The sequence below is a fragment of the Plectropomus leopardus genome, chromosome 22, assembly GCF_026936395.1.
Source record: "Plectropomus leopardus strain MGB_pleo_1.0 chromosome 22, ASM2693639v1, whole genome shotgun sequence".
Classification (NCBI taxonomy): domain Eukaryota; kingdom Metazoa; phylum Chordata; class Actinopteri; order Perciformes; family Serranidae; genus Plectropomus; species Plectropomus leopardus.
Window position 1 is genome coordinate 10,845,942 of NC_142197.1, and position 23,175 is coordinate 10,869,116.

General features: G+C 38.2%; 1 protein-coding gene across 1 annotated transcript; it reads left to right on the forward strand.

The window, feature by feature from the left end:
• The first annotated feature begins 2,706 nt into the window (after positions 1 to 2,706).
• Positions 2,707 to 4,474, forward strand: LOC148185869 (uncharacterized). Its single transcript, XM_088072938.1, has 2 exons — positions 2,707 to 3,569; positions 3,948 to 4,474. Exon 1 carries the CDS (start codon positions 2,980 to 2,982, stop codon positions 3,505 to 3,507), a length of 528 nt encoding a protein of 175 aa, XP_087929064.1. The 5' UTR covers positions 2,707 to 2,979; the 3' UTR covers positions 3,508 to 3,569; positions 3,948 to 4,474.
• Positions 4,475 to 23,175: the final 18,701 nt, after the last annotated feature.

Genomic DNA, 23,175 nt, shown 5'->3' on the forward strand with positions numbered 1-23,175 from the left:
AAGCATTCAATTATCATCCTGATCCTGATCCTAATAATAATAATAATAATAATAATAATAATAATAATAATAATAATAAAATATGAATCTTCAGATGTCTAAAAAATCCTTGAAGTGCAAAATGAATAAAGACAAAAAAAAATCACCACTCAGTGCCTATCAATTTCTCTCCAGGATGTGTGTGGTCATTCTGTAAATTAAATACTGCCATCTGGTGGTACTTAAAAATACCTGCATAGTGTGTAAAAATGCATTTCAAGTTGAGTCTGCCCTCCAGTGGAACCAGTGCGACACAAGCATTCAATTATCATCCTGATCCTGATCCTAATAATAATAATAATAATAATAATAATAATAATAATAATAATAATAATAATAATAATAATAATAATAAAATAAGAATCTACAGATGTCTAAAAAAATCCTTGAAGTGCAAAATGAATAAAGAAAAAAAAAATCACCACTCAGTGCCTATCAGTTTCTCTCCAGGATGTGTGTGGTCATTCTGTAAATCAAATACTGCCATCTGGTGGTACTTAAAAATACCTGCATAGTGTGTAAAAAATGCATTTCATGTTGGAGTCTGCCCTCCAGTGGAACCAGTGCGACACAAGCATTCAATTATCATCCTGATCCTGATCCTAATAATAATAATAATAATAATAATAATAATAATAATAATAATAAAATATGAATCTTCAGATGTCTAAAAAATCCTTGAAGTGCAAAATGAATAAAGACAAAAAAATCACCACTCAGTGCCTATCAATTTCTCTCCAGGATGTGTGTGGTCATTCTGTAAATTAAATACTGCCATCTGGTGGTACTTAAAAATACCTGCATAGTGTGTAAAAATGCATTTCATGTTGGAGTCTGCCCTCCAGTGGAACCAGTGCGACACAAGCATTCAATTATCATCCTGATCCTAATAATAATAATAATAATAATAATAATAATAAAATATGAATCTTCAGATGTCTAAAAAATCCTTGAAGTGCAAAATGAATAAAGACAAAAAAAATCACCACTCAGTGCCTATCAGTTTCTCTCCAGGATGTGTGTGGTCATTCTGTAAATTAAATACTGCCATCTGGTGGTACTTAAAAATACCCGCATAGTGTGTAAAAATGCATTTCATGTTGGAGTCTGCCCTCCAGTGGAACCAGTGCGACACAAGCATTCAATTATCATCCTGATCCTGATCCTAATAATAATAATAATAATAATAATAATAATAATAATAATAATAATAATAATAATAATAATAATAAAATATGAATCTTCAGATGTCTAAAAAAATCCTTGAAGTGCAAAATGAATAAAGACAAAAAAAAAAATCACCACTCAGTGCCTATCAGTTTCTCTCCAGGATGTGTGTGATCATTCTGTAAATTAAATACTGCCATCTGGTGGTACTTAAAAATACCTGCATAGTGTGTAAAAGATGCATTTCATGTTGGAGTCTGCCCTCCAGTGGAACCAGTGCGACACAAGCATTCAATTATCATCCTGATCCTGATCCTGATCCTAATAATAATAATAATAATAATAATAATAATAATAATAATAATAATAATAAAATATGAATCTTCAGATGTCTAAAAAAATCCTTGAAGTGCAAAATGAATAAAGAAAAAAAAAAATCACCACTCAGTGCCTATCAATTTCTCTCCAGGATGTGTGTGGTCATTCTGTAAATTAAATACTGCCATCTGGTGGTACTTAAAAATACCTGCATAGTGTGTAAAAAATGCATTTCATGTTGGAGTCTGCCCTCCAGTGGAACCAGTGCGACACAAGCATTCAATTATCATCCTGATCCTGATCCTAATAATAATAATAATAATAATAATAATAAAATATGAATCTTCAGATGTCTAAAAAAAAAAATCCTTGAAGTGCAAAATGAATAAAGAAAAAAAAAATCACCACTCAGTGCCTATCAATTTCTCTCCAGGATGTGTGTGGTCATTCTGTAAATTAAATACTGCCATCTGGTGGTACTTAAAAATACCTGCATAGTGTGTAAAAAATGCATTTCATGTTGGAGTCTGCCCTCCAGTGGAACCAGTGCGACACAACCTTTAAATTTCCCCAGAGATCCTGTCAACAGCAGAAAATGACTTTAATATTCCTGTAAAACATAACCGCACTTACTGTGATCTAATTAGGCTGTATCCTCAATTATATCATTGTAATATAAGATTATATGGTTCCCTAAATGGCATTTTCTTCCTAATTTGATTGCAATATTTTAGTAGTTTTACCGTTTACCCCAGGCAGCTTATCGTGATGGGTTTGTGGTGATTATGAGTTGTTGTTTTTAAGAATATTTTAAGAATAAGTATCTAGACCTGACTTTTTTCAAAGTGGTATATGCGGGCCGTTTCTTTAAATATTTTATTCAATGTGTGTGTGTGTGTGTGTGTGTGTGTGTGTGTGTGTATACATATCCTAAATAAATAATAGCCTACTCGGGAGATATCTTCTCCCATCTTAATCTATGATGTATTTTGTTTCCATATTTTATATTTCGTTATGTCTTGTTTATTCATTACTTTCCAGCACTCTTCGTGTCTTTGTTTACAGTATCAGTGGGAGTTTCCCTCCGCTCCGGTAGGTGGCAGCACCGCCATGCTGCACCACCGTTAGTTCCGGAACACAAAGGATTGTGGGTGTATTTTGTAACACATTTTAACGTCGGTCCTCCGTTTTTACCGGACATCTAACAAGGATTAGCATCGAAGAGGATCTGCTGCCCGAGCTCCGAATATTTAGTCGATAATTGTTGTATTTTCTTGGGTTTTTTTAGATCCAGACAGACAGTTTGTCAGAGACGGTTTTATCTGCCAGTTTTTACCTCTTAAACTGAGAAGAAGACATTTAAATTTGATCTCCGCTGTCAAGAAGCAAAAACTGCAAAGTCACTCATCCGACTTTTTTTTTTTTTTTTATACTTCTGTTGTTTTTTGGTCGGAAATGTGTTTAGAAGCAATGGATGCCAAAAAGATGCACGTTAAAACCGACTATCTTCGTAAAACCATGAAGTTTGGATCAAGTCTGAATCTGTTCCGGGTCTCTCCGGAGGACACCGAGGCCCTGAAGCGGTGTGGAGCCGTTTCGGTGAAGGCGACCATCCGCAGACACCTCCGCCGGGAAAAGAGACGGCTACAGCTGGTTAAACTGTCCAAAGTGCTGGGAGACATCCGAGAGACAGACCAGAGAGACACCGTGTGTGAGGAAAGCCCCGCTGCGGCCTGTTTGTACCGTCAGCCACCGGGAGCAATGGCGCCGGAAAACACCACCCAGTACCTGATGGGAAACGCTTACGAAGACATGAAGACACGTGAGACACTTCCAGCTGCACATGCAACAAATGCACATCTGTACAGTGAGTGTCTCTCACCCAGGAGCGTGTCCGCTGCTCTGGACTCTGATGAGAACTGTCTCGACTTTCAGCAGAGGGACTTTGAGGAAATGTACGACCAGTGGTGGAGACTGGAATGAACTTGTGAAACTGGTCTGGACCCATATCCATAAGTGACTGTCCGACAAGGTCAAATGAAAAGGTGTGACATTGCATCGTAAATGTTTAACAGAGTTGTATTTTCCTGTAATGTAGGGATGTCCCGATTAGGTTTTTGGCCTCTGATTCATTTGATACCGAGTATCTGCCGATATCGATTCCCGATGCGATACTTGTATTAACCTTAAAGTAAGTTAACGTTATTAAAATCAAATTAGTGTATATGCTTGATAGTTTAATATTTCTTCAGTGAAATTCAAGAAAAAATTCTGAAACCAAATAGCTCCATAAGACTTTTTTTTTTTTTTTTTTTTTACCTTTGGTGCAACCGGGACATCCCTGTTGTAAATGTTGATATTTGTAGCCCATGTTGTGATTTCCATGTCGCATGATTCATGGTTGGGCTTTATTATTCCCACAGCGGCGCACTTGGATGGTGCCCGCCCAGTAAGGGAGCGCTCCTGAACACCCTGCCTGACGCCACCCAGAGGAACGCATCAAACACACCTCGGGATTGTGAAATCCAGGTAAACCCGGGCAGGTATTGTGTTGCACTGCATTGTCATTGATGACAACAGTTGTACAGTGTGATGCGATGTTGGGGCGGAAAGTGCTTTCCACAGTTACTGTTGTCTGAGCGTTTTCCAGGTCACCTCTGCTGGGACACGCGGCTCTGCTGCTGCGGAGAGGGGAGCACGAGACAACGGAGGTCGGTCTTCACGTGACTGGCACAAGGTGACATTTATTGCCCACTGGTTGTCTTTGACTGTTTCCAAGAAGATTAAAGTTCAGATGTTGTAGTGTGTGATAATGCCGGCAAAATTTGTTCTATTGACTACTAAATGTAGTGTGAAATTGTATTTCAAAAAATATGAAAAATGTTTGATCCTGAGTGTTGAGTTTAAAGGATAACAGTGTTCAATAAATGTGCTTTGTTATGAGAAATAATTGACTTGTTTTTTTATTTTTAATTGATCTAAGGTGCTTATGACTATTATCGGCTATGTGTTTAAGTATTTGTAGTATAGTAGACCAACGTTTCCAAGGCTCATGTCAAGGAAGCTGAGACCAGGCATAAATCTGCACATATGATCTCTAGAGCTGCAACGACAGTCATTTAGTTGCCAAGTGTAAAATTTAATCTAATAATCTAATCTAATTCGCCAACCAGCTACTAGGCTTAAGTAATTTAAGACTTAAGACATGCGAAACATGTCTTGGTTTCTCTCAAAAACATACAAAGAAGGCAATGAGCAACAAAAGAAAAATGACCCAATTATTCAGCAAGAAACTAGTAAAAAGTACAAGAAAATTACCAGAGAATTAGTTCAAAGAGAAAAATAAAGCAAACAAGACTTGGAGAAAAGTGCTTTAAAATCTATAATACTTAAATAAAATATGTTATTTTGATAACTATAGTTTTTCCCAAGCTGTTTTTTTTTAAGTTTTCCCCAGTTTTTTGTTTTTTTTAAAAAAATGTTCTAAATCTACAAAATTTTTTTGTAATTTGTGTAACATATTAAGCATGTTGCTCATTGCCCTTTTTGCCATGTTTTTGAAGGAGCAAAAAAAAAAACAGCCTCTCAAATGTCGATGTTGTCTGGTTTCTTTGCTCCTCTATGAAAGCCTACTGATTATCTTTGGCTTGTAGAACGACATTTGAGGACGTGTTCTTGGGCATTTGGAAACACTAAAGGTATTTCCTGAAATTACTCTGAAATGTAATCGACCGGGGCTTTCGAAAGAAACTACGTGCAGCTTCATGTGAATTTCCACAGAGCAAAAAGTGGTTACGTACCTCTTATTCCTCAGAAATAGTTGGTGGCCATTTCATTACTGCCAAAGTTTTATTTATTCAATAACAATGAGTGGCGGGTGAGAACCATTAAGCTATGAGTGACACAATTTAAAGGAAGTTACAGCAGCGTTACTCAGCTTCCTCCTCCCCCAGCCAAATCTGGCTCCTAATAGGGTGCTGGTTGGTCCCCTAACCAATTTCTCTTTCACAATAAAAAAAAAAAATAAGTGATTTACACTGGCAATTGTTTTTGTTCTTTCAGTATACATATGGTGCCAACAGCATAAAACAGTTTAAAAAATAAAATAGAAATCAAAAGACCTTATTTTTCCTTTTGTTTTTTTCTAAAGTACGAGTGGAGGATGCCACCCGACCCCAGACAGAGGTCCCAGCTAAACCCCCAATGCCCCTAAAATCCTAGAAACATCTTAAAATCCAAGAAATATCCTAAAACCATAGGAATGTCCTAAATAACAGAAAGGTCAAAAAATCCCGCAAACACTCTTAAAATTTTAGAAACATTCCATAACAGAAATATCCTAAAATCCAAGGAGTGTTAAAATCCTGGAAACATCCTTAAATCCTAGAAACCTCTTAAAATCTGAGACGTCCTAAAATCCCAGACACTGTCTAAAATCCTAGAAATATCCTAAAACCCTAGAAACATCCTAAAACCCTAGAAACATCCTGAAATTCTAAGAAATATCCATATATCCTAGAAATGTCCTTAAGTCCTAGACACATGTATGGGGCTGCTGCAGCTGGCCCCTGGCCTGTCATTTTCCAAAAGTGGCCCCCCCATGCAAAGTAAGTTGAGTATCTCTGCTTTAGAGAGTTGCATGCTCTTTTTCGGTGTTCAGCCATACTGTCAGAGTAAAGCTACCACATGGTGGCAGTAGTGTAAAACAAACCCGCAGAGCTCCTGCAGGTCACGCGGAGATGCTGCCAGAGGGAGAGGTGTTGATTATTGGTGGTCCACATTTAGATCGTGTTGTGTGGCATTTGTTTCAGCGAGGGGCACGCTGCGGCACTTTTTAGATGAAGTCTTGTGGCAGCAGGCCGGCCAGGACAAACGTCTCAGGTTACCAGTGTGACAACTGAACAGGATTAAAACCTTCCATGGTTCAAAGACGAGCCCTGCTTACATGGTTGTGATTTACAGTATGAAGCTGGGTTAATCTGATACGGGGGGGTTAATAGAGAAATTGTTGTGGCGTCTTTCAGTGGCTTTTAAGCCTTGTAAATCTGCATCTTTGTTAGTTTTCTTGTGCTGCACTCAGAAGTCTTTCACAAGCATTTAAACATTTGAAATTGGAGCAAATTGGTTTGGTTTCTTAAAAAAAAAATACAAACACAGGAAAAAAGCAATCAGCGACTTGGCATGAAATGTCCCAAAAACAGCTTAAAAAAAATAGTAGAAGGGCACGAGAAAATGATAGCTTTAAAAAAGAGAGAGGGAATCATTGGAAAAGTATCAAATAACTTAGGAAAACTATCAAGAAAACTAGATTCATAATTATTATAATAATATATTTAAAAGTAGGTTACAGAATAATGGCATTGCGATTCATATTTATGTTTTTTTAACACTTTTTCCCCCTGTTTTGTTCTACCATTCAGGGTTTTTTTCTTCTTTTTTTCTAATTTTAGGTGATTTTCTTGTATCTTTCAAGTAATTTGTTGGAGGGTGGGGCTTGCTAATTACCCTTTTTCTATGTTTTTGAAGGAAATCAAGCCCATTTGCTCAGGTTTCAAAGGGTTACACTAAAAGTTGCATGTTTTTTAAAGGAGAAAACTCTGCGAGGAAACGTCCGCAGTGCAGTTATCTTGATTCCCTTTCCCAGCCTGTCTCATTCAGAGGCTTATTCCTCTGAGAAATGGCCACAGTTGTTGCTGCCGAGTGACGTATCAGCTTCACCTTCTCTTATTGCTGTTGGGCCCAGGTCCACCATTTGCTGCCTGGATTCAGCGCCTGTCAATCTAAAAAGCTCACCCTGTGGTCCAGCTGCCAAGTGTGATGGTCAGCAATTACACCTGAGGGTGCGCTGTGTTTGTGTGTGTGGGCAGAGACAGGACAGGACTGCTGCTGGCTGATTAATGGATACTCCTGTGGCCTGCCACGGCATCGATCCACCTGTGATTGGTGCAGTGCTTTGTACAGGTCCAGGGATCAGTTCGTCTCACTGCCATGTCCATGTGGACATTCGAAACAATAGATTATTGTCTCTCAATCTCAGAAAGTGTTATGCATTCATTGAGAAAAAAATTGTCCTTTCTTTCTGAATTAATTACATTCTCATCTCAATTATTAGACAAGTTTCCATGAAGAAATCTGCTCTTTTTCTGAATTAATGATATTATTATCTTAGAATACGAGGAAAAGTTTTCATTGAAAAAATCCTGTGTTTTTTTTCTGAATTAAGGAGATTGTTATCTCAGAATTATGGGGGAAAGTTTCAAGTATTTTTTTTAATTATTGAGATCATTATCACAGAACTGTGAGTCTGCACACAAAATTAACTTAAAGACACAAACTACCAAAGAAAACCAACACAAGACTACTTAAAAAATATATATACATAAAAATGAACTCAAAGAGACACAACAATCTCAGAGACACAAGACAACCACAAAACTACCCAACAAACCCACAAAGTAACCTCAAAGAGACATATAACCAAAGAGACACAAAGACATGCAAAACAACCAAAAAATACACAAAACTAAGCGACACAAAAATGGCTATCTACGAACAAAATGACCGCAAAAAGACATACACTGCAAAGACACAAAATGAACACAAAGAGACATAAAATGACCAAAAAGGCGCAAATTTACCTCAAAGAGATACAGAGATACAAAAACGACTACAAATAACAACTCACAAAAAAACACAAAATTACCTCAAAGAGACACAAAATAATAACGCCCTTGTTTTCATTTCCATAGCTGTTTGAGTCCCAAAAAGATCAGATGATCTAATATTTTACACACAGTATTCTCCCAATAATTAATACAGATTGTTGTTTTGTAATCTCTACCATCTCCAGTGCACACTGACCTTTGACTGAAAAAGAAACTTCTCCACAGAGATTATTATACGTCTTATTTTCTTCCCAGAAAGAGTCATTTTCAGCGGTTGTCTTTCCCCACCTCAGTACAGTTAGTCATGGGAGGAAGTTTGGGCACTTGGCTCCACATGAGGAGAGAGGGCGAACGGCCAAGAGTTGGGATTTGGCTGTGACGGGACTTTTGGACACAGCCTCCTTTTAATTGGAGCTGTTAAAAGAATCTGGTGTGCGAGTGAATGTGTTTGTGTTGGTGTGAGTTCGAGGCCTACTTAGAGTGTGAAAACACATCAAGGATAAATGTCAGGCTGCAGTTATGTGTGGAGGGAATTAAGGGGTAATCTTCGTCCTCAAGTCCTTCTCTACACCCCACATGAAGGCAAAAAAAACGAACCGACAATAACCGATGACTATCTGTCTGTGCTGACGCGTGTTTTCGGTGTGAACTTCAGGACGCACCCGGGAGAAATCAGATTAGAAGAGTTCTTCACATGAATCAAAACAGAGGAAGCAGCGGCAATTTAAGCTCCCACGAGAAGGAGTTCTGGCAGAGATCCTTTGTTGAGAGAAGTGACTAACTAAAGTGTAAATATTTCAGCATTTTTCCACTCATGGGTGGAACTTCAAAGTGATTTCTGACTGGAAAATGGGGAGTTGTTGGAGGGTGGGATGTAGGTGAGTAATCACTATGCTGAATGATTAGCATTAAGAGCATATCCTTGTCATGTTAAAATGGGCGTCAATAGGCTTAAAACCCTGGCTTTAAGCAACCCAATTTAAATATCTTTGGCTTTGGAAGAGATGCTTTCCACAATATCCTGGGACACTGAGGGAAATAAGATGACTATCTAAACACTATTAAAACTATTTATAATTTAAAATTACAGATTTACCTGTAGTGGAAGAATTTTAATCCCTTGAAAAGCTCCCTTGGGTGAAACTAAAATTGTGTGTTTGGACATTTTCCTGTACAGCAGGTGGCAGCAGAAAGATTATCATAGCAGCCATCTTGTGGTTAACAGGCAGACAGGATCTGAATGATGTGTGTCTGAATCTTTCTGGTTGAGTTGTCATCATCTCACACACGGTCCTCCCACCATTTTAACATTGAACGTGGAAGATGAACATTTTGATCTTGCGTAACAAGAGAAAAATAATCCATGTGGCCTTCAATTAAAAATCAGCAGCAAAGACAAAACTAACACAAAAGAAACAGCATCCCACATGTTGTCGAGTACACACAGCACAGCTTTAGTTTGTGTGAGTACTGTGTGTATTTGATTTGAACTGTAATAAAGCTGAATGTGCAAAATTAATTTTAATGCTTTGAAAATGTTGAAAATGTTCAAGTCCAGCTTATACAAACTGGAGGCATTTAATGGTAGAAATGGTGTATAATATTCTTAACTATGTTTTCTTTAGTGTAAAATCACCTGAAAATACGAATAGTTGTGTTTCCTTTACCAAATACCCCTTTTTAACCACGAGTATACCTGCTAAAAATAGCCTGTTGACTGCTTTCCCAATGCTAGTAGAGAAGAGCTGTGTACATGGCTCTGCAGCAGATGCGTATGCTTCTCTGTAGGTGTTTTTCTTTTCTTTTTCTTTTTTTTTTTTGGTGTGTCATTTAACATCACACGCGGACTGGCAAACAGGTAAACAGTGGAAGTCATTTTACCTGGGTGTGCATGCTGGTTGTTCACATGGTGCAGTGAAAATGAGCCTGTAGAAGAAGCCGTTTATATCTACATACAGAGTGGGTCTTCTTCCACTGAGTCTGCCATGTTGTTCTACAGTAGCCCAGAATGGACAAACCAAACACCGGCTCTGCATAGGCGACCATAGTTTTCCCACAAGCTTAGCACACCATAGAAGTTGCAGTTTTGCAACCTCAGTGCTAGATGCCACTAAATCCTGAACATTGGACCTTCGAAGAGAAGAAAATGACATTTGTTTGGTTAAAATTTTTCTACCTGCATCCATTTTTTGTGTGTGTAAAAGCTCTGACACACCAAGCTGATGGTCAGCCATCGGTCAGTGTTGGACTGTCAGCGACCGTCTGTTGCCCCAGTCGCTCTGTGTCCTGTACCGTTGGCCCTCGTTGGCCTTTTTTCCACATATTTATCGGCAGTGTTGAATCGCTGCTTAGCAGAAACATTTCCCGATGGTTTGTGTTATCATTCACTGCCACACAGTAGATATGGTTTGTTCTTCCAACATTGGATTGTGTTGTTAAAGTGCTAACTGGCTAACTAGTGTCAAGACAGTGTCCCAGCTTTTTTTTTTTTTTTTGATGACGAATTCAGATTACCGGCGCCTGTTGGTATAGAGAGTTATTTCCTCTCACGCAAACGCTGAACATAGGTGTTGGTAGATATTGCAGCATGTTCATGTGCAACTTTTTGGCCAAAACATAGGCGACATACCTTAAAGTGCATTTTTGATGTTTGCTTTTGAAGTAATCCAAAAGCATTCAGATTAGATTTTTTTATCTAATGGCTTATGTTACTAATAATTTGGTGTAATTTGTATTCAGTAACTCACTGCTTGTCAAAGTAATTTGACCCAATACACAACTTTATCCTTTGTTTCAGAGCACAAAGGTTGTGCCAGTCACCTGTTGCAGTTCTTACATTTTATCATGTGCTGATAAAGGTTAATAAACATCATAGTTAACCTATGCTACATTCATTTCTATGTCAGAAGTGGGAAGTGAAAAGAAATGAAGTCATTACAGACCTAAAAGTTTCAGAGTGCAGACTCAACCAACTATTTTTACAGTGTGAGACTGGGTTTCAAAACGTTGTGTATTTTGACAGCATGTCACATTGAAAATCAAACTTAGAATTACTTTTAAAGCATAAAAGTAACAACTGTCAGCATTGTGTGGGGGCCCATAGTTATTTGACACTCACTGTGTCAGGAAATGAGTTTTCAGAAAACATGCTTGTTTTCCTGAGAAGGAAATCACACTTTTTAAATGTGTTTCTCCACACTCAGGTGTAGAAACCGAAAAATGATGAAGGCTGACATGGACAATGGCGTGTCTGAACTCTGCTCCTCCTCACCTTCATCCACCAATCAGCAGCTGTGACCGACAGTCTGTGCCTCTGACCCCCCGCCGAACTGTTATGAAAGGAGGTCTGACACGAGAATCCGGCACTCAGGCTACAATGCAGTCGTAAAACTTTCGAGTAAGATTGACAGTCCAGGGTGTGTGTGTATGTGTGTGTGTGCGGGGGTGTGAGAGTGGATGAGTCACACTTGCCATTTGTGCTGTGCTAACAAATTAACACAGGACTGATCGAATTGAGGGAAGATTTGTGTGTATTTGTACGTACTGTCATGTCGTAGCAAGAAAACGTGATTTAAATGGTAATGTAAGAGCTTTTGTTAATCTTGTCTACTCTCTGTCTACAGTGCAACTTAATATACACTAAAACGCTGTGAAGAAGCTCTGAAAGGAGGGCAAATTAAGGAGGCCAGACGTCTGCTGGTGCTCTGCGGAACAGCAAAAAGATTATTTACTTTTTGAGAGTAATGTTTGCACTCTGGTGTGTATGACTGAATCAGGTCTCCTCTCTCACTCTCTGGATTTGCCATTTTCGTCTGCTCATGTCCTTGACATAGTTACTGTCACCGCACGCTGCACATTCCTCCCCTGGACAGAGTGTTAGTATCACACACACACACTTCTCTACCTGCCCATTTCCCTGAAACTGCTGGGTCAACGGCCATTAACATCCCCTGCTCGGTCTCTGCAGAGGAGCAAATGGGGAGATGAGGACGGAAATAGATGTAGCACAAACATCCCTCAGTTCCTTGCCTCAGACTGTTTTGACTAATGAGCCAGTATAGCATAGGGGTTAATTCCCAAAGGGTGCACAGGGTAGCGTCAATGCCCCCTTCTCCTTGCCCTATTTTTTCTTTTGGAGCAAGTGTGTCGGAGCATGTTTTAATGTGTGCGGTTGACATGAAGCGCTCACCCTGGGCTGGGCACGGCTGGCTTTTTCTATTTGGGTCACAATAGAAACCTCTAATGGAGGCTAAAGTGGGTCTTGGACCAGCACTCTGTCTTGTATTAATAACCTTCAATATCACAGTAGAGACAGGAAACTGGAAACATGGATGAATCTGGGAGGCAAACAAAAAGAGCAATACTTTCCCCTTCTTCATTACCACCACTCTGGTGCCTTTGAGCATGACCTTTAACCTTCAACTGCTCCACTCAATGGTTAACTGACCACACAATGGTTGTACTAGGTACTTTCAAGGTGTGAAGTGTGTTAGTGTGCGAGTATGCCTCAAGGTGCATTAGTGCCAAGCAAACACCTACCCTTGACAAAGAAACGTTTTTTAAAAATCCAGTTCTAAAAAACAACGATGCAGATGCTCGGGTATCCCAAGGCTTTTGAACAGGAAGGACGACTAGAATAGACCTGTACACAATGAATGATGATGCCGATGTTGTTTTGGTTTTGTGTAAAACATGCAAAGACAACATAAAAAGGGGACTATGTAACATCTCTATGGTGCCAATTCTGTTTTATTTTGATCTCAGCCACACACCTGTAATGTTTTGGGAATGCATCTTGCATGTTTGTGACTATATTGTGTTGACAAAATCTGTTCACAGACAGACATATAAACACTCTCTTTGGTACTTGTTTTTAGAGATAAATTGATTTGTGCATCATCAGCAAAGCAATGAAAAGTAATGTTTACTCAAAATAGACTCCAAGAGCATCATATAGCTACAATGAGAAGAGCATAGGGCCTAAAATGGAGCCTTGAGGAACCTCACAAAAAGAATATGCACATAGGTGAATCTAGAATTTTGATAAAGCAGTCCATGGCATCATAACTTAAATTTAATTACACTTTTTACTGTAAGCTGTGCTGATAACAGCTATTTATTTTTGTGGAGCTTCAAATGTAATTCTGATTACCTGTAATATGTTACTACACAACCCTGTGATATGGAAAGGTAAAGTAGTCAAGAGCAAGAAAACATGTAGTGTAGAGGTAATATTGCATTAAGAAATACAAATTTAAGGGTAATAATGAAAATATAATTTCTTGCAGCTGTGTTCATTTGTTTATAAAAATAACAAATCAATCTTTAACAGCAATACCATCATCATTTCAGCACATTTCTAGATGTTGGCTTTTTTGTCCAATGCAGCTGAGAAAAAGTGTAGGAGATATCAGTGACAACGTTCTGTGAGTCTCGGTGTCCCTGTCACTGCAGAGGCAGGGGCAACTGTGTCATTGTCAGATATTGTTGAGGGCAGCAGAGTGTAAACAACAGATGGTTGAGTTACTACCTGAACAGCATGTCAAGTCAAACCATTCAACGCTCAGCTCAGCCTGTAGGTACTGTCTGCGTCTGAGAAGCCAAGTATGAAATAACCTCTGCTTCTCGGTGGGCTCATGATTTTATGGGTTGGTGTATGGATTATGGTTTGTGTTAGACCTCTGTGCTGCTCCAACCTTCACTGTGACATCCAATAAGGAAGAAATGCCTTCTAACATCATCTTCAGTAACGTAAAGACAGCCTTTATGGCACAAATATCTTCCTTTATAGAGCAACACTGACATCCCAGTGGGCTTCAAATGGCACATCTGTGGAGCTCAGTAGTTACAGATTGGTGACAATTCTGGAAGAGCAAGAAGTTATTCCGACTGGAGTCACCTATTTGCAGAAAATGACACACTTACGGTGCTGTGACATATGAAGACTATATGTTGGCTCTGTCATATCCCTAAATAACGTTTTACAAGAGCTATTGGAAGTGAAACAAATGATTCAAATTTAAATTTTGACACAATATATAAATCGCCAACTAACGTTTGACCCTCAAAGCGAGCAAAGCAAAGGTTTGGCAGTATTTATTGAATACTTTACAGTTCTACAAAAAACTCAAATGAGTCAGTCCTTACAGTAAAAATATCTGGTTTGGTCACTCTCCCTAAAAACTATCCAATGTGGTCACTTCAAATATGCCTAAAAAGTCCTGAACTCTGGTTGCAAAATACCCCATTTGGTCACTACAAACACAGCATGAAATGTCCCAAACTATCAAAATATACTCACTTTTGTTGCCACAAACACTGCCAGACATGTCCCACACACTAGTTCAAAAAAACTATTTTTTTTCATTACAAATATGCCTAAAACAATCCCAAACTCTTGTTACAAAATATGTGGTTTGGTCACTACAGATACAACTGGAAATGTCCAAAACTTTGCAAATAAGTACCTGATTTGGTTACGACAAATACTACTTTACATGTGCCAAACTCTCTTTTAAAAAGTACCAGTTTGGGTCACTACAAACACAGCAGGCGATGTTTATTCTGTCAACTTGGCTGCTATAAGGCAGCATTCAAAATATTACTTGATAATGGGCAATTGCAAATTCTCACATTAGCAATTAGTTATGTGAAGTCTAACTTTACTTAAAAAAGTAACAAAAGCTTTCTTGTTTTTAATGCATGCTGAGGTTCAGATATTTTTTTTATATAGGTTTAATCCTCAAATTTAACAAAAGCCACAGTAGCTGTCACTAAAACTAATGTGTTTTTTCTCAGTGAATGAATTACCTTGAGAGTTTGGCCTAAAAGCTTAAAGCCACTTAAAAAAAAAAGATCACTATTCTCAAGAGATCACTGAGTAACTTATGATGAAAACATTTGTTTTGGAGGCATTTGAGTCGACTCCACCTGCCAGTGGCCGCTTTGCTCTGACTTTGTTGTGCGTCTGGGTAAAAATGAGGTGTAATAAGCTTGAGTCAATACAGAGCTGTGAGTTTTGGCAGGAGCTAAATAAGATGGAGGGGGATCGATATGATGAGGGAGGCGAGGACGATATGAGCCTGCTCCACCCCACCTCATCGCCTGCTGCTGGACACGCTGCCTGTCAGCTATTTGTCACCCGAGGCACACATGCAGAGAGTTGCAATCACATAGACACAATGTCTCACACACACACACACACACACATACAGTCAGTCTACACAGCTTACTTTTGTTTCAAAGCACATACAGTGAACAGGCGTGCACATGCATATGGTACATGGAAATGTCCCTGCATAAAATGTGTGGGGCCACTTATATATATGGGCCACATATGATCATAAATGCAACCATAAACATCCTAATTATCCAAACAGATTGACAAACACATCACATGTATTGAAGAAGCTGAAGACAAAAGCTGTGGAATCGATCACACTTACTCTGCCTCGCCAGTGCTGGAAATAAAAGAAGAAAATTGATTTTTGCTGAATTCTCTGTGGTGAAGGATGACTCACACCGTCTCGCCATCTTAAGATGATGTGTAAGAAAAAATGAAAAAGTGACAGAAGAGCAGCACACAAACGATCCTCCTGCACGTTGTGGATGAAGACAGACCATCATCACCTTTTGATTTAAAGCCATTATATGAGAAAAGGGTTCATTTATTCGTGCTGTGTCCATCAGCAGGCCTGCAGCTGTTTATTAGACGCTGTACATCTTAACCCTCGGTGGTACTTTCGCCCTCGGTGCCGTTCCTGTCTCCTGTCAAAAACTGTCCACACTCCGTCTGGACGGCCGGATCTAAATTTGTTCTGTTCTATCCTGAGACTTTTGTGGTTCTGTGTGAGCTCTCCCAGAAGAAATGTGTCAACTTGTCGTTCTGGATCTGAATCAAAGTCAGTCATAAATGCCTCCAAAGTCCAGATACTCTGTCACCACAAATGCAACTTTACAGTATGTATGTAACAAATTGTCAGTCCACACAGGCAGGAAGATATATTGGAGCATTGTCAGCAACTGTGAGAGAAATAGCCCATGATTCAGAGAGACAGGGTCATCCAGAGTTACAACACAATAATACAGTGGAAAAAGTCACAGAACAACAACAGGGAGACATAAAAAGTGACACAAAAAGAACCAAAATGATCTCAAAGAGAGCCAAAAGTATACAAAAAGACAGAAAACAACCATAAAAAGAGACATAAAACAACTGACAAAGACACTAAATTACTTCAAAAGACCCTAACAATGACAAAAAGACATAAAACAATCACAAGTCGACACAAAATGGCCAAAAAGGAGATATAAAATGACCAAAAAAGACACAAAATTACCTCAGAGAGACATACAATCAGCCACAAGGACACACAGAATGACTACCAAAAGATGCATAAAGACTCAGAAAAGATGCAAAACCACCGCAAAGTCGCCGTGTCTTGCTCCTCTGTAGGAGAGGTGGTGGGGCCCTTTGCATATCTGTGCCCAGGAGGCCAGAATCTCATAATCCGGGCATGGGGTGGAGGAGGGGCCTTTTGTAGTAGATCAGGTGCTATTGATTAGATAGGAGTTGGTTGATTTGTAGTTTCCTGAAACAAAGAAGGAGAGAAAGGTGCATAACACTAAACATTTAGGCTAATATAGGTAAAAGTGGCAGCAGATTTTAAATCTTTTTTGGAGTGATTGAGGGACGGACAGTGAAGGTAAGTGAAAAAGTTTGGTTAAAGGGAAATCTGAGCTTTGGTTGTTGGAGAGGGAAGAGATGTGAGTCAAGGAAGCTGAGATAAACAGAAAATATGGTTTAATTAGGTTATTTTTTATCTTTAATACTATTTGTTTGTGGTTTAATACATTGTGTTTTGGACCTTTAACATGTACAGCAATCACATTTCGCTGATTCTATGTAAGGAGACCCACGAGTCACATTATCTGCGTAGGCTGTCAGACTAAACTTGCCCCCAATTAATGACACAACAAGTGGGTTTTAAAGCACTGGGAAGCATTTCATGTCTTTTTGGCTGCGCTGCCCTCGTGTTAACGTGTGTGATTCCTTTGATTTGGCCAGTAATTAATTTTCTAGCAGCCAGCTATTGAAGAAGCAGTGTCACAGGAGGATACCCTGGAAACATTTTAATTAGTCTTAAGTCATGATTCTATGGAAGCCCTGAGAGGCAAGTGAGAGAAAAACAATATTCCATTTCCAAGTTTGATTTGAGTATTTCTCTCTCTTGTGAGTTACTCTTGTAGTTGCTTGGTTAGTGGTGCACTTTAGCCCCATGTTGCCCGAAATGACTATTATTTGTAATTTTGAATTTATTTAGTTAAAAAGGGACAGTGTACATCAATTCACATCTACAAACAAACAAATCTAAATGCACCTGAGTTAGCTGGGAAGCTAATTTTCATTGGCAGTCCCTTGCCTGATGTTAAGAGGCATCCTAAAATAATAATAATTAAAAATAAAAAAAAAAAAACAACAAATAAACACACAAGAAAATTCACCAGGCAAAACTTTTTTCCCACTTATAAACTTGAAAAATTAAGTAATTTAAAGTATCCTTGCAAAAGACCTTTTCACCTGTTCTAAAGTCACAAACAAAGGAGAGATCACAAATTAGATCAGATCTGGACAATGAGTGACCTTTTTTTTTCACTTGCTTCTCAGGGCTTCTGTATAATTTACTTTTATGTACGTATGTCCATTAGATGGACGCATAAGAGCAGGTAGTGATTGTTCTGCTTTACGGTTTTAAGCATGTCATGTAGTTTGTGGTGCTCTAACACATTAAACGATGAAAATTCACAGCTTGTGCAATAAAGTCATGAAGTTTTGTGGCAGGCTTCAGTACTTATTTTTATGACTTGGCGTGCTGCCTGCTGTAATCAGGAGCAGGTTTTCTGGCTCAGGGAGTTACGTTGAGTAGATTTCAGCTGTTTACATTTTGTGTTTCCTCTCCCATTTGGTCCAGTTAGGTTCAGACAGTGTTCATTGTTGTGAGCGCCGGAATGTTATGTCAGTGAGAGACAGCTTATTCATTTACTTATAATGTCCTCACGTTCAGCACCGCGCAGCTTTAATCAGCTACACGACTGACGTCTAAACACATTAAGAAATGTGATGATAGTTAACAGACTCACAACTTGATGTTTGGGTTTAATCTACAATTTATTTGGATCATTTATACATGATTTGACAAGAGGGTTTTCCCACCTCTTTTAGAAAACATTGTTCAGATAATGCTCAGCATTGCAGCACTCTCTGCTTTCACATCCCACCAGTCTGTTTCCCTTGACAACCATATCTACTGTTCATAATTATGCAAATGATATGGATCTGTGAGCCAAATAGATGCTCATAAACAACCAACCCCTTCAACCATCCCTCTGTTTGTGTATCTTAAGTGGCTATGATTACCGTTGGAGGCGGAGGCGTGAGTTTAATTGAATGTCACAAGTCATTTCTTTTTCCATATTTGCAAAAGGTCAGTTTTAAAATGAACACAACCGGACACAAGGACACGTGGGTACATAATTCCTCTTTTAGATTCAAGCCTCCTACTGCTCAAGAAATGGACAAAGATTGACATTTTGGTACTTTCCTTTACCACACATTTGGACTCCCGTCGCGTCTATTTCTGTCACGTCTACGGTCAGTGAAGTCATTTCTGCTCAGTCAGTGCTAATACTTTATATCAACCAACCACCCAAACCGGTTCTTTTTCCACTCCCGCTTCCATTTCCAGGCAGAACAAACAGTCCTTTCTTTCCTTCCATTTTTTCCCTCATTCGTCCATCAGTGTAATTGCACTCTTTCCAGGAATAGAAAGGAGCTGCCACAGTCCTGTCAAGGAGCCGGTGTTTTAAGCATCCGCCAGGAGACTATTCAAACACTCCAGAGTTTCAGGTTGTTCATGAACAGTTTGTGAAGTTGCTCACACCTCGGTTGAGTCACCTCAGTTTCTTTTTCTAGACTTGAACTCACCATGAGGAGCTAGTTTTTATGAATCAGCAGCTGAATTATTCATGTCAAATTACACAACATATTTTCCTGCACAAATAAGAGATGATTTTTTCCATTTTAGTATGTTTTATTGGGACTTGAATATAGTTTATTTTACACACACACACACGCACACACACACACACACACACATATCTATATATATATATATATATATATATATATATATATATATATATATATATTTAATAGTTATATGATTTGACATGTACTAAAGGTCCAGCGTGTAGGATTTTAGGGGATAAATTGTCAGAAATGGAATATAATAGTATAAGTATGCTTTCTTTCTTTTTGACCACCTGAAAATAAGAATTGTTGCGTTCATATCTAGATAGGGAGCGGGTCTTGATCTTGATTGGTCTTTTTGTTCTGAAGAGGAAGACCTGTGCAAATAATTTGGCTTCTGGTAAAAACCTTGTGAACGTCTGGGGCGGAATTCACAAACATTTTGGGAATACTCCCAAAAAGCTCTTAACTTAGCCTGAAAAATCGAGCAAAGAGTCCTACTTCAGGAGTGATTAGGGAAATTTCTAGAGCAGCTCTGAGCAAGGTATGGACATATACTTTTATCTCAGTGAGGAAGTGTGTTTGGCACCATTGCTAGGTATGACACATTCTTTTAACAGATGTGATTGGTTGTCTTTTTATGAGCAAGCTGTAAAAACCCAGAGGAAATAAAATGTACGGCATCACAATATAACACTGTGACAGCACTGTTTGTGTGATCACACTGCTGCACTGATGAGGGGATGCAAAATAACCCACAGACCTTGTTGTGAGCCATTTCATTTAGAAACTATTTTCTGTCTACTGAACTACACTAATCAACTGTATCTCTGTGCACAAGGAAGCGTGCATCAACTGCCAGCTCACCTCTGAACTAGTTATAGCTCAGTCAAGGAGGATGCTATTTTGGTTTATATCTGGTCAGGAGCTTCTCGTCCATGAGTAGATGCACACTTCCTCATATTGGGTGATACGGTTTGCAGTTGTAGTTCAGTATTGAGAAGAAGAATAGTTCCTACATGAAACTGCCTCCAACAAGGTCTCTGGATTATCTTGAGTAAGCAAATTCTGATTTCTGGACAGAGAAATTGCAGCTGCCATTAAAGGCATCATTATGACTGACATCTCCAAACTCATTAACTCACAACAAAACAATCAAGGTTGATAAACAGACTGAACACTAAAAACTGTGCAAGCTCAGTCCCTGTTTGGTATATAATACTGTAAACTTAACCAGCTTGCTCAAGTGGGAAAATAAGTGGTTTGTTTCGTCCTCTCTGACGTGTAGACAGCTCTGACTCACTCTAATTACGTCCGAGCAGTTGTTTCTTTTCTCTCGCTCAGCTTTTGTTCTGAAATTCAGTTGCTTTAATGTATCTTCTAAAAGCGTTTTTTAAGCTGCAACAAGGACACCTCACTCGACAGTAGAAGCAGCCTTGAAAGTGTTTTTCAGTCTGTTGCTTCTCTCTGCTTGCTTTGTCCTCATTCAATGCCTGGACCCTATTGTTCACTTTCTTTCTCATTTTCCTTCACTGTTGTCTGTAATGTCACTCATCCATCCCATGTTTTTCAAAAGGTCGAAAGAGAGAGGGAGATATGTGTGTTTTGCTGAAAAGCTTCACTTAAAGGTCTAGTGTGTAGGATTTAGGTGAATATATTGGCATATATTTGGTCTTTCAGTGAGCTTTACAGCCACTGCACTTGAGGCAATGCAGCATTTCTCTCACAGCCCAAAAACTTTTTAACACTAAGTGATGTAAAAATATTGGATGGATAATATGGTCCAATTTGGCACCAGTCAGAGTCAATCTCTGCTGTTTACACTAATTGCCTCGGGTTGGCATTCACCTGCAATGTCCCTATTAAATTTCAGTGTACAGTGTGTGTGTTTGGAGGGCAGCGGGTAGTGACATGAAGATCACACACATTGCGTAAGCCTGTGTGTGTGAAGGAAAGAAGCCTTCATCCTCACCCTCTCTGTAAATTATCTCATCTCTGTCATTAGCCAATCTTGTGACTCTGCCTCCCCGCCAGGCTTGCTGCTAAAATGCTAATGAGACCCGTGCACTGTAATTACAGAAAACACACAAACGCAAAAACACACACCTCTCTCTCTCTCTGCCACCCGATAGGGGGCCTATAACAAACCCGTGCTGTGTCTGACTTAAACTGATGAACAGACCTCAGTTTTGGTGTATATTAATCTAGGATATCTTTTTAGTCCAATTCTATACAACTAAGAGCATTTGGTCAGCTGTTCAATAGTGTCAAGGGAACCATATGGAGGAAAAGACCAACTCCTTTAACCCCTGAAAACCTGCAGCAACATTACTTTTCTTGTGCTGCATTCAGGCACCCTTCAGAAGTATGTAAACTTTTGAATCAAATTAGGGCAATCTCTCTAAAAACGATGAGAAAAAAAGTGTATTATTATATCAAAAAATATAATCTTAAGTACTTTTTTCAGGTAATTCCCTTGTTTGATTGCTACTTCAATTTTTTTCCTATGTATTTTCAGGTAATTATATATATATATATATATATATATATATATATATATATATATATATATATATATATATATATATATATATATATATATATATATATATATATATATATATATATATATATATATATTTATTTTCATTTTTTTTTTTTTTACAAATTTCTTTTCTTCATTCATTCATTACATTTTTAGAATGATCCCTTATGTGCCATAAAAATCTTGGTAATATAACTGAGGAATGACCCCAGAGTAGCTAGCATGGTTGTCGACTCAGGTCTTGTTTTATGACAAAGAAGAGAAAAGCTGAAAAAGTACATCTCTTTTGGGCCCAATTAAAAAACTCCAGTGAAATATAGTGGCATTTCTTATCTATGGTGCATTATGAGATGAACTGAGGCAGCTGGCTCATACATTGTACTGCTGAGAAGAAAGACTTGAAAGTGATTCAACTCTCTTTATGCAAATGCAATGCTCTATTTCACTTTGTGGCCTTTTCTTTTTCTGACTATCTTTGCATTCATTTGTATTTTATTTTTTAACAAACCCAGACCAATCGATCCCAAACTGCAAAGTACCTTCAGCCTCTGGAAAAAGCTGGGTGGAAGAAGTATTCAGGTCCTTGTAAGTAGAAGTACTAATACCACACTGTGAAAATACTATGTTACAAGTAAAAGTATTAAAATTAAAAGTACCCAATGCAGAAACATTTTGGAAACAAACATAACAACCAATAAACTTTACATTTTATTTTAATTTATAAAAAAAAGACAGAAAAATACACAAACTCCATAACAGATTATATTAAATTAAAAAAAAAAGGAAAATGCCCAAAACCTTCAAAATGATTAAAAAATTAAGAAATAAAACCTCAGAATTATTTAAAAATAAAATAGAAAAAACACCAGAGCAACCTCAAAATTATTCTAAAAAAAGGAAAAACATTTTTCAATCAATTGTCAATCAACCAATTGACAACAAAAACAACAATAATTTCTTTTTATCAAAGTAGCTGGCAATTAATTTTCTGTATATCAACTGACTGATTAATCAACTAATTGTTGCAGCTGTACTTGTATAACTTTAATTTTATTTATTACGAAACATATCTTATGAACTCTTAATTTGTGAAGTAACTAAAACATTCAGATAAATATGGTGGAATAAAAAAATGCACTATTTCCCTCAGACATGTATTGTGGTAAATGTATAAGGTTGCATGAAAATAAAATACTCAAAGTACAAGTGAATTGGGACTCAAGTCAAGTTACATTCCACCACTGGAAAAAAAGAGTAATTTTGCTACTTCTAACTACAGTTCCAACTCTCCTGACACCATGTAAAGCTTGTTATCATAGCCCCCCCTTTTTTTAAGTTCTTGCATTTTAGGTAGTTTAGCGACACGCATACAGAGGAAGGCAAATTACATGTGACAAAGGTCCCAGTCTGGA

Bases quoted from the DNA above. Each gene is read 5' to 3' on its own strand.
- LOC148185869 (XM_088072938.1), top strand. From the start codon at position 2,980: ATGTGTTTAGAAGCAATGGATGCCAAAAAGATGCACGTTAAAACCGAC.